The sequence below is a fragment of the Bombina bombina genome, chromosome 2 (genome assembly GCF_027579735.1).
Source record: "Bombina bombina isolate aBomBom1 chromosome 2, aBomBom1.pri, whole genome shotgun sequence".
NCBI classification, from domain to species: Eukaryota; Metazoa; Chordata; class Amphibia; order Anura; family Bombinatoridae; genus Bombina; species Bombina bombina.
The window spans coordinates 1,288,185,709-1,288,198,144 of record NC_069500.1 but is presented as its reverse complement, the minus strand read 5'-3'; the positions used below and the strand labels follow the sequence as shown (position 1 = coordinate 1,288,198,144).

Here is a 12,436-nt window from a genome sequence, read left to right as displayed (position 1 = left end):
CCCTTTGGGTCTCTGTGAGCTGGGCTCACTCATGGAGGTGTTCCTTTTTGTATTAGGGGATTTTTCGGTTTCCTTGGTTCTCCTTTGCCTTGTTCACTTGAGGGTTTTGGCTGGTGTCTCCTTCATTTGTGAAGATGAGCGGTAGGAGCCCGTTTGTTGGGCGACAGTGTCTCCTGGAGGACTGTTGTCTCAGTCGAGTCCATTTGCAGTCTCAAGTTTGACTTCTGGACTAACTGCGAGTCAGTGTCACTGGGGCTTTTCCTCTTAAAATTTTCTCAGCTATGGACGAAGCGTGGTTTTTTATTGGGTAGAGGTTCAGGCCTGGTGCCCTTAGTATGGGCTGCCTATTGTACCCTCCCGTCTTGGCATTCAGTGTCCTCTATAGCTTGGGTATTGTTTTCCCAAAAGTAATGAATGCAGCTGTGGACTCTTTCCATTTAAGAAGAAAAACATAAATTATGTTTACCTGATAATTTCCTTTTCTTCTGAAGGAAAGAGTCCACAACTCCCCACCAGTAATTTTATGTGGGGCATCCTTATATTCTTCTGGCACCTTTCACCCTGATATTTCTTCTACTATTCCTTGTTCCTCGTCAGAATGACTGGGGGATGAGGGGAGTGGGAGGAGTATTTAAGTCTTTGGCTGGGTTGTCTTTGCCTCCTCCTGGTGGCCAGGTTCTTAATTCTCAAAAGTAATGAATGCAGCTGTGGACTCTTTCCATCAGAAGAAAAGGAAATTATCAGGTAAGTATAATTTATGTTATTATTCTTTATTATTATTATATATAATATATATATATATATATATATAATATATATATATTATTTATAAAGCACCAACATATTCTGCAGTGCTGTCCACGAGTACAATTAATTTAGATAAGACAATGATATAAAACTTGTAATAGACAAGACAACATTTTACAAACACATACAGGAGGAATTGATGGCCCTATTCTCGTGGGAACTTACAATCTAGAAGGTTTGGAGGTTGAGAAACAGGAGGTGAGGACTGCAAGAGTGAGAAAGATGTTAATACAGAGTTAGATGAGGGAACTATTAGGTGAGTGGAATTCATTTATTACTCAGTTGGGTGGTAGGCTTCTCTGAACAAAAATGTCTTCAGGGAGCATTTAAATGAAGAAAGATTAGGACAAAAGCCTGACAGCACGAGGAAGAGTGTTCCAGAGGGTAGGTGCTGCATGACAGAAGTCCTGCAATCTAGCATGGGAAGAGGTGATAGTTGAAGCAAGGAGCAGGTCATTGTTAGATCTTCGTGGGCGGTCTAGAGTATACTTGTTGACTAGAGAGGATAGGTAGTGGCGAGCAGCATTGGTAAGAGCTTTGTATGTAAGGATGAGGATTTTTAATTCAATTCTGCTGTGAATGGGGAGCCAATGAAGGGACTCGCAGAGAGATGCAGCAGATATAGAGCTACGGGAAAGGTGAATTAGTCTTGCAGAGGCATTTAGGATGGATTGAAGAGGGGAGAGGCGGGAGAGTATAAGGTCAGTAAGTAGGTTACAGCAGTAGTCAAGTCAGGAAATAAAAATGGAGTGGATTATTTGCTTTGTAGTGATAGCACTCAGGAAGGGCGAATCTTGGAAATATTGCGTAGGTGGTTGCAGCAGGATGAGAAAAGTGATTGGATGGGGGTAATGAAGGATAGATTTGAGTCAAGTGTAACTCTGAGTTAGCGAACTTGGGGAGATGGTGATGCCGTCGACAGGGAAAGAAAAGTCAGAAGTCGGCGTAGAGCTAGAGCGGGGGTTAGAAGGAGCCCAGTCTTGGAAATGTTAATATTTAGGGTGTGTGAGGCCACCCAGAGGAAATACCAGATAACCAGTTGCTGATATGACAAAGGACAGAGGGAGAGAAAGCAGGGGTGGAGAGGTAGATCTGGTTGTCATCAGCATAGAGGTGATATTTGAAGCCATAACTGTTGATAAGTTTACTCAGTGAAGAAGTATAAATGGAGAGGAGTAGAGGACCCAGAACTTATCCTTGAGGTACTCAGACAGAGGCATTGGAGAGGAGGAGTCGCCAGCAAATGACAGAGAAAAAGACCTGTGAGAAAGATAAGATTGAATCCAAGAAAGAGCAGTGTCACAGAGCCCAAAAGAGCTAAGGGTCTGTAGGAGGAGGGGGTGGTCAACTATGTTGAAGGCAGCTGAGAGGTCAAGTAAAATAAGTATAGAGTAGTGGCCATTGCTTTAAGCAGAAAGAAGATCATTAGTAAACTTGGTAAGGGCATTCTCAGTGTTCAGGGCGGAATCTAGCTTGCAGTGGGTCAAGCAAGGAGTTGGTGGACAGAAAGTGGTTGTTATCAAAATTGAATTATCAAAATTATTCAACCCCCATTGCAAATCCGGTTTATTGTCAAAATTTACAGACTTTTAGCTGTATGCAATGAACAAATCAAACAAAAGCAATTGGCATAGCTCAACACAATGAATGCTTCAAGTGTTTTCCCCAAATTCAACTGAAAATGCAGCTTTTAATAAATTCTGCAGTTTCAAAATTATTCAACCCCTTTATGGCAAGCATCTTTAGTACTTAGAGCACTCTTTTGCTGTTATGACCTGTTGCATTTGAGATGCATAGCCAGACATCAGCTTCTGGCAGTGTTCCTGAGGAATCTTATCCCATTCCTCATGAGCAATGGCCTCCAGTTCAGTAATATTCTTGGGTTTGCGTGCTTCAACCGCCTTCTTCAAATCCCACCAGAGATTTTCTATGGTGTACAAGTCAGGTGACTGTGAATGCTTCAAGTGGTTTCCCCAAATTCAACTGAAATTGCAGCTTTTAATGAATTCTGCAGTTTCAAAATTATTCAACCCCTTCATGGCAAGCATCTTTAGTACTTAGTAGAGCACCCTTTTGCTGTTATGACCTTCTGCAAACAAGATGCATATCCAGACACCAGCTTCTGGCAGCATTGCTGAGAAATCTTAGCCCATTCCTCATGAGCAATGGCCTCCAGTTCAGTAATATTCTTGGGTTTGCGAGCTTCAACCGCCTTCTTCAAATCCCACCAGAGATTTTCTATGATGACTGTGATGGCCACTGTAGAATCTTCCTGGACTTCTGCAACCAAGGCTTGGTGGAATTTAACGTATGTTTGGGATCATTGTCCTGTTGGTAAACCAAAGACGCCCAAGCTTCAGCTTCCTCACAGATGGCATGACGTTTTCTCCTAGGATTTCCTAAAACTTCAATGAATCCATCTTGCCTTCCACACGCTGCAGGTTTCCAGTGCCAGAGGATGCAAAGTAGCCCCAGACCATCACAGAGCTACCACAATGTTAAACTGTAGGCAAAGTGTTCTTTTCAACATCTGCTTCATTCTTCTTCCTACAGACATACCGCTGATCCATCGGGCCGAAAAGGTCCAGTTTTGTTTTATTACTCCACAGAACAGAATCCCAAAACGTCTGTGGCTTATTTATATGATTTTGAGCTTATTGGAGCCAACTTTGAGTGAGAGAGAGAGAGAGAGAGATGGACATGTATAGATATATATTTTACAAAACTGGTAATATGGGATACAGCACCTTTCTTCCTTTCCCGTGGCAAGGAGCAGGACTAGCCAGGTCTAAGAGTTCCTTATTGGATAAATAAGAGACTTGATGTGGATGCATTCATTCATTGATATATAAATTGTTCTGAATTCAGTTGGAATGGTATTTACTATATATATTTTCTAAGAATTTTCTCTAAGAATTTTCTTTAAGAATTTTCCCTAGGAATATACTGATAGTGTGTGATAGTATGGATTGGTATTTACCGTATTTACTTAATTGATGTGTCATTAGGACATTGACTAAGATTAATAAATAATTAAATTGGTTAAATTTTATCATATGAAATTTTACCACATATCATTATCTGTATTGAATTACGCCTAGATTTAGATTTCTGCGGCCAAAGGGGTGAGTTAGCTACGCGTGCTTTTTTTCCCCACGCACCTTTTAAATACCGCTGGTATTTAGAGTTCACAGAATGGCTGGGTTTTCAGTGCGTTAGGCTCCAAAAAGGGAGCGTAGAGCATAATTTAACGCCACTGTAACTCTCGATACCAGCGGTGCTTACGGACGCGGCCAGCTTCAAAAACGTGCTCGTGCACGATTCCCCCATAGAAAACAATGGGGCTGTTTGAGCTGAAAAAAAACCTAACACCTGCAAAAAAGCTGCGTTCAGCTCCTAACGCAGCCCCATTGTTTTCTATGGGGAAACACTTCCTACGTCTGCACCTAACACCCTAACATGTACCCCGAGTCTAAACACCCCTAACCTTACACTTATTAACCCCTATTCTGCCGCACCCGCTATCGCTGACACCTGCATATTTTTTTAACCCCTAATCTGCCGCTCCGTAAACCGCCGCTACTTACATTATCCCTATGTACCCCTAATCTGCTGCCCCTAACACCGCCGACCCCTATATTATATTAATTAACCCCTAATCTGCCCCCCACAACGTCGCCTCCACCTGCCTACACTTATTAACCCCTAATCTGCCGACCGGACCGCGCCGCTATTATAATAAAGTTATTAACCCCTAATCCGCCTCACTCCCGCCTCAATAACCCTATAATAAATAGTATTAACCCCTAATCTGCCCTCCCTAACATCACAGACACCTAACTTCAAACATTAACCCCTAATCTGCCGACTGGAGCACACCGCTATTCTAATAAATGTATTAACCCCTAAAGCTAATTCTAACCCTAACCTTAACACCCCCCTAAGTTAAATATAATTTTTATCTAACGAAATAAATTAACTATTATTAAATAACTTATTCCTATTTAAAGCTAAATACTTACCTGTAAAATAAACCCTAATATAGCTACAATATAAATTATAATTATATTGTAGCTATTTTAGGATTAATATTTATTTTACAAGCAACTTTGTAATTATATTAACCAGGTACAATAGCTATTAAATAGTTAATAACTATTTAATAGTTACCTAGTTAAAATAATTACAAAATTACCTGTAAAATAAATCCTAACCTAAGTAACAATTAAACCTAACACTACACTATAAATAAATTATTTAAATACAATACCTACAAATAACTACAATTAAATAAACTAACTAAAGTACAAAAAATAAAAAAGACCTAAGTTACAAAAAATAAAAAAATATTTACAAACATTAGAAAAATATTACAACAATTTTAAACTAATTAGACCTACTCTAAGCCCCCTAATAAAATAACAAAGCCCCCCAAAATAATAAAATGCCCTACCCTATTCTAAATTAAAAAAGTTCAAAGCTCTTTTACCTTACCAGCCCTGAACAGGGCCCTTTGCGGGGCATGCCCCAAAGAATTCAGCTCTTTTGCCTGTAAAAAAAACACATACAATACCCCCCCCCCAACATTACAACCCACCACCCACATACCCCTAATCTAACCCAAACCCCCCTTAAATAAACCTAACACTAAGCCCCTGAAGATCTTCCTACCTTATCTTCACCATACCAGGTTCACTGATCCGTCCTTGGAAGTCTTGATCCAAGCCTCGGAAGTGTTGATCCAAGCCCAAGCGGGGGGCTGAAGAGTGACGTCCATTCTCGGGCTGTAGTCTGGATCCAAGCGGCGGCTGAAGAAATCCATCATCGGGCTGAAGTCGGAAGTCCATCATCGGGATGAAGTCTTCTATCAAGCCGCATCTTCAATCTTCTTTCTTCTGGAGCGGAGCGGAGCCATCTTCTTTCCAACCAACGCGGATCCAACCTCTTCAACCGACGCCTACTCGCCGAATGACAGTTCCTTTAAATGACGTCATCCAAGATGGCGTCCCTCGAATTCTGATTGGCTGATAGGATTCTATCAGCCAATCGGAATTAAGGTAGGAATATTCTGATTGGCTGATCGGAACAGCCAATAGAATGCGAGCTCAATCTGATTGGCTGTGTTTGCAGTGTTTGCTTTTTTATACTATATATATATATATATATATATATATATACATATATATATATATATATATAAATAGAACATTTTCTACATGAAGAGCATTAAAATGTAAAATATTCATGACTACTAAGTATAATAAACTTGGTCAAACGTGGTCGGGTAAGTGTACAAGTATAGTTTTTATTTAATTTGCATGTTCAATTTAAGTCTATGAGGAGAAGTTAATGCTGTTGCTATTTTTAAAGTCCTAGAGTTAGCACACATCTGGTTTCTCGCACGCTAACTGTTTACTTTCAACTTGTAACTTGGGCGCTATCCTGTCCACGTTTGCCATTTTTTCTAATGAATGGGAGAGGTCTAAATGCTATATATTGATATTCACATCACATTTGTACTGTCTGAGGAAGGGAAGCTGTATCCTCGAAACTTTATACTTTAATAAATTAAAGTGATTTAAAAGACCAGTGAGTGCAAGCTTCTTGCTACTATATAAATGTCTTAGCTACTGTAAAGCTGTTGTTTCCTGAACCATGTTGCAGTAGTGAGAACATTCACCTTTATTTCAAAGCATTTGTTGTTTCTATTTTTAATGCTCTACAGTTAAGTGTGTTGTATGTAGTTTGAGATTTTATTAAAAGTGGTTTATTTTCGTTAAGTGCTATTGTCTAGGTGATCTAATCTTCTGACTTCTTAGAGGTATAATTACACTAAAACTGTGCTTATTGTGCCATGTTTGCTTTCTCCCCCTGTATTTGCTTTACTATGGAGCAATCAGATCTCTAATCTCTGGACCATCAACCGGAGTTGAGGGCAGATCAAGCCCCTCTTACTCTGCAAAGCTCTACCTGTGCGCACAATCTCAGCTATTACATTTATCTTAGTGTGACAAAGAGTTTAATGTCCCACAGCTTGGACCCTCAGAGGGCTCTGCTGAGCTCTTAAGATTAAAAATATATACATTCTTCTATGGCTGAACCTATGGCTGCTTTGCCACCCTGGCTAATGTGCTGTTATGGGTGTTTCAGCTAGACATGTCTTATGGCTAAAGTCTTGGCATATCCACAGTTATTGAAGGTAAAGGAGCTTTCCTGCCATAGCGTACTTAATCTAAGGCCAAGGGCTTAGTTGAAGTGTGTTTTCATTTGAGTTGGAACCCAAGATCTCAAAAAGCCTCTTCTCTGAACTCCCTCAAGCTGCAAAGTTCCCAAAGACTTCATGAAGATCCAACTCCACCTGATCTAAGACTAAGAATACCAAAATGTCCACTTACGCTCCCAAGTCATCATGTGTGTCAAGTCAGTGGTGTGTTCCACTGTTAGTATTCTCTTCCTATGAGGGATAAATTACAACATTTTAAGGAAGTTTGGGCATCATTTCAGATTCCTCGCTCCTAGAACTGATATTGCATTGATAAAGATTCAATGGGATTTTAAATCAGGGCACCCTGAAAAAAAATTCTTCTAGCTTGTGTGTCTTGGGACCCCAACAAGATGTAGGCCTCAATCTCTTGTGTGCCAGATCAAGAACGTAAAAAGATTATTTTTCCAGTTCCCTTGGATGAAGAGGGTCATAATATTTACTCAAAACTGTTAGTGGTTCCCCCCATTTGGGATCTGAAGTTCCAACCTTCAAAATGGAGACTGTATACACTATTCTCCCTCTAGTGCAGGAAGCCCAGATTTATGGTGAACTATATGAATATTTATTTCTTTTTTGGATGAGGGAGCTGAGGTGACTGTAGTGTATTTCCTTGTTCTCCTGGTTTGAGAAGATTATGGTGTTTCTGCTGGTGTACTGGCCACAGATGATAGGCTGGAGGCAGTGTCCTGTTGGTGTGTAAAGTGCTCAACCAACACACCCAAGAGTTGATTTTGTTCTCTCCATCTATTGTCCATTTGCATCGGAAAATCATACAGAATTCACATCATCTGTAACTGGTTCTGAACACTTGCACATAACGATGCTGCCATGTCCCTCTGTAGCTCTATGCTACGTTGTTGTATCCTCTCCTGGCTCCTGATGAACCTTTCATGGTTCCTGAAGAACCTTTCTTGGCCTCTTTGTATGCTCTTGGTGCTTGTTATGAGCCTCCTCTGGAGTGCAATGTATTCCTCCCCCAGGGGAGAATACAATGCATACACAGGCTCTTGAGCAGCAGGGCTTCTAGGTGCTTGTGGGGCAGGGTCACCTCCATCTGCTGGTGCTTGAGGTGCAGGGTCAGCTACATCTGATGGTTCATGTGGGGCAGGGGCAGCTACATCTGATGGTTCATGTGGGGCAGGGTCAGCTACAACTGCTGCTTCATGTGGGGCAGGGGCAGCTACAACTGCTGGTTCATGTGGGCAGGGTCAGCTTCATCTGATGGTGCTTGAGGTGCAGCTGTAGATTCTGCTATATTTCCATCTGCAGATGGTGGAGCTCGTCCAATTGATGAGGATAGTGGATCTCGTCCAATTGATGAGGATGGTGGAGCTCATCCAATTGATGAGGATGTTGGAGCTCTCATGGTTGGTTGATAGTCCCACTGATGACCAGTGTGTGACCACTCAGCCTGTCCAATTGGCACTTCCTGTGACATTGTCTGTGGGTAAAATCCCTGACTGCCATGAGATTGTGTTGTGGGGGAGGGGGGTAAATACATGGACCCTTTCTGGCTGTCTTGGCTCCCCCTCAAAGCCAGAGGGAGGATATTCCTCTGGCCAGGAATCTTGCCAGGGGTCATATGGCAATGGTGGTGGCATCACTCCCGGGTCCTCAACTGAAGCCATCCAACCATGCTCATGCCTGGGGCATACTGTTCTTGCGGTTGCCTGAAGACTGGTAGTGGTGGTGGTGGTGGTGGCATGGATGTTTGTTTTCTTTGTGACAGGAGGTTCTGTGAAGAAGTCTGACCATCTTTGGAAGCTGTTTGTTTGCTTTGTGTTGGCTTGTTTTTGTGTTCAGAGAAGAGTTGGTTTATGACCAGGAAAACCCTCCTAGGCTGGCTGGGCTCCTGGAACTCCCAGTCGGCTGCCTCACAAGGGACACCCACCTAACTCCTCTCAGGCTGGCCGGGCTCCTGGAACTCCCGGTTGGCCACAGGACAGCAGGACACCCGCTAACTTTACCCGTGGTCACTCCAGCAGCCCTTTGCCCCAGAGCTCCGCTCTTTTGGGGATTGGTAGCCCCTATGGAGGAAAAGAGCTGTGGGAATTATCAGAAGGGAGCTCCTTTGGGAACTGGGGTTTTTGGACACCCCTAACCCCATAACTTCAACGGACTGTAACTCCGGTCCCCAGTAACAAATCCTGCTGATTTTTGGACTGTGGAATCACCCGAAACCGCCACCCCTAGGTATTGGGATTATGTGATACTGTGGCTCCTATGGAGGTGCCAGGCTGTCTGGAGGGACGGGAATGGCGGGAAAATTGTGGGATTGTCCTTTGTGTTATCAAGATGAGCTGTGTGTATAAAAGGAGTGTATGTTTTACAATAAAGTTAGTTCTTGTTTCACCTGAAGGCTAGTCTGTCTAGTTATTTGGGTGGGCTCCAGCTAAAATCACTTTCCTGTGCTACATAGAAGCCTGTTCCAGGCAGAGGAAGGACACTCTGGCAGAGCTACCTAGTCTGAGTAGCTGGAGTCTGCCACAGGGTGGGACCCTGAGTACTGGTGCTGTCGGGCATCAGGGGTAGCTACAGGCTGTGATCACTTGCCAACTACATAGCTGCAGTTGGCAGGGAGGAAGCAGGACCCGTTTGGCGGAGCTACCCAGTCGGGGTAGCCGGGGTATCCGTCACAAAGTCAAAGGATGAGAGGGATTAGTACAGTCAGATATATGTCCACGTGGGCATACAATATACATTGATACATGGTAGGGCATATACTGATTCTCATGTCAAACCCTATAACATGTGTGTGAGACATCCAGAACAGAAGATGTTGCACTCTCAAATGTGAAAGAACCTTTTATTAGGTGAACAGCAACGTTTCGGGGCACCTGCCCCTTTGTCAAGCTAAAAAAGCAATGTACATACAAACAATTTATAGCAGTGCTGCTTAAAACATGGACCAATGGGAACACACATGATGGGCGGGGTTATAAAAAAATCTCACATAGAGCAACACTCACAATTTTAACCCTATATTGCCTTTTTAATGTATCCCAGTGAGCAAAGATTAAAAACAAAACTGAAGAGGAAGCACAAATTTAACATAACCACCTACAGAGTAGCAGATCCAAGTAGACAACTATAAACAAACCATATATACATAAAATAGCTCAATTGTGCAAAATCACAGCAATGGGTTAAGATCAAAGAGCTCCTGTATAGAGAGGCTAAATGGATATGGAAATTGGATACACTTTACCCCAAAGGTATGAATAGGGAATTTGATCTCATCATCCCTTCTAGCTCTCCCTCTCCCCACTCCACTTACTCCCTGACGGGGGGCCCACTGCTCCTCCTGTCCTCTCCTATACTCCTCTCCCTGCCACTCCTCTCCCCTCCTCCCTACCTCTCCCTGCCATCCTCACACTAAATCACACTACACACACTCACACTCACTCCCAGTTCAATCACACACAATCACAACCAACACTCAGCCTATCCCACTGTAAAAATAAAATAAAATGTGTGAGGTGTTAGAAAAAAAAGTGTGGTGTATTTGTATATGTATGTGTGCAATATGTAAAAATATGTGTAAGTGTACAAGCTAAATCAAACAACAATGTGACCTAACTAACTCCTCTGTTTGCGCCTCTCTCTCTACTCTGACTAATCCTCCACTCCAGTGTAGTGTGCTGTAGCTCAACAAACAATCCAAACACACTGAAGAAAATGGCATCTGCTCATTTTTATTTGAAATCTGTTAATTTTTACGAGTGTTAGCCTAATTTGCATAAAACTACTCTTTATTGACACTTTCCGTGGACAAAATACTGGCATAAGTTACTTGCGACGACTAAAATGTGTATTTGCGCACATTTCAGAAGATCACCAGTTTGTCCTACTTACGCCAGTTTAGCATCTAACGGTGCAGTATATGTAATACCCCGATGTGCGAGGTGAAATTACGGGCGGCGCGGGTTTCCACACTTGCACCGAAACCTGCACCGTATATGTAATCGCGCCCCAGGAGTTTTTAAAGTCAAGCAAGAAATGATATTGAAGAATACAAAAATATAATACAATTACAGTTATGTAGATATATCCTTATTAATGCTTAGTGTTAAAATAACTGGTGTCTTAAGAAGGATGTCTCCTAATTGGGTTACAACCTTCTTTTCTTTCTTTTTTTTTTTACACAGTGTTAAATTCCTATATGAGAATTTAAACAGAGAGAATTTGCTGACTGATCTAAACAAGAACATTAAAGAACTCCTAAAAGGATCTGTGAGTAATCACGTAAGTATGTAATACAGATAAACAAAGAAAACATTTTTTATTTTCCATACATTTATATACAGTTCAGCAGTTTATATTCATATACAGACTTTCAAAGGATAAAGTTAACCAGCTACCCCCAAGCATTTTATCCTCACTTAAAGGGACATGAAACACAATTTTTTTCTTTCATGATTTAGGTAGAACATACAATTTTAAACAACTTTCCGGTTTACTTCTATTATCAAATGTGCTTCATTCTCTTGGTATCATTTGTTGATGGAGCAGCAATGCACTACTGGTTTCTAGCTGAACACACGGGTGAGCAAAAGAGAATCAGTATTTATATGCAGCCACCAATCAGAAGCTAGAACCTAGGTTCTTTGCTGCTCCTGAGCTTTTCTAAATAAACCTTTCAGAAAAGAATAACAGAAGGAAGAAGAAGAAGGAGAAAGAGAAGGAAGCAAATTAAATAATAGAAGTAAATTGGAAAGTTGTTTAAAATTGTATGCTCTGTCTAAATTATGAATGTCTAATTATGACTTTACTGTCCCTTTAATACTTGTGATATATTCTGTAGCTCTGTTTTTTAACAGTAGCTGCATTTTTTAAGACTTAAAGGGACAGTTTACTCAAAAATGTTCTCCCCTTTAATTTGTTCGCAATGATTCACTTTACCTGCTGGAGTGTATTAAATTGTTTACAAGTATTTCCATTAACCTTTTATTGGCATTTGAAATAGTTTATTTAGCCTGTGGTATCCCCACCCATCCTGAAAGTTTTTGGCCTCAAGGCCAAGCTGTGTTAACACAGCAAGTAGAAGAATTTACACTCCCAGTGGGTTATAGAAGATATAAGGTAATAAAATGTTAATTTTCCATTGTTTTCTCCAAGTATTGGTGATTGGTTTACAGATAGATATAAGATAAAGTAGCAGGTGTATGTACATAATGATATAGAGTAATGAGATCTGATTATACCTACAAGCTCAACCCATTCTATTAGGTTGTGGCTTCAAAACACAAAATCAGCTAATTCATATACACAAATAAGCCTTAAAAAAGCAAATCTCATATATTTTATACTACTCTGCTTCTGGTAAAAAAAGTTATTGGAAACACATTAAGGGAAAAACTATTT

General features: G+C 41.2%; 1 protein-coding gene across 2 annotated transcripts in view; it reads left to right on the top strand.

Moving 5' to 3' along the window:
- The window catches only part of LOC128650283 (uncharacterized), a 422,276-nt gene that overhangs the window by 296,242 nt on the left and 113,598 nt on the right, over positions 1 to 12,436 (top strand). For both annotated transcript variants that reach the window (XM_053704109.1, XM_053704108.1), the window contains exon 16: positions 11,221 to 11,317. In XM_053704109.1, coding sequence (XP_053560084.1) covers positions 11,221 to 11,317 — 97 coding nt within the window. The remainder of the gene's footprint in view (positions 1 to 11,220; positions 11,318 to 12,436) is intronic.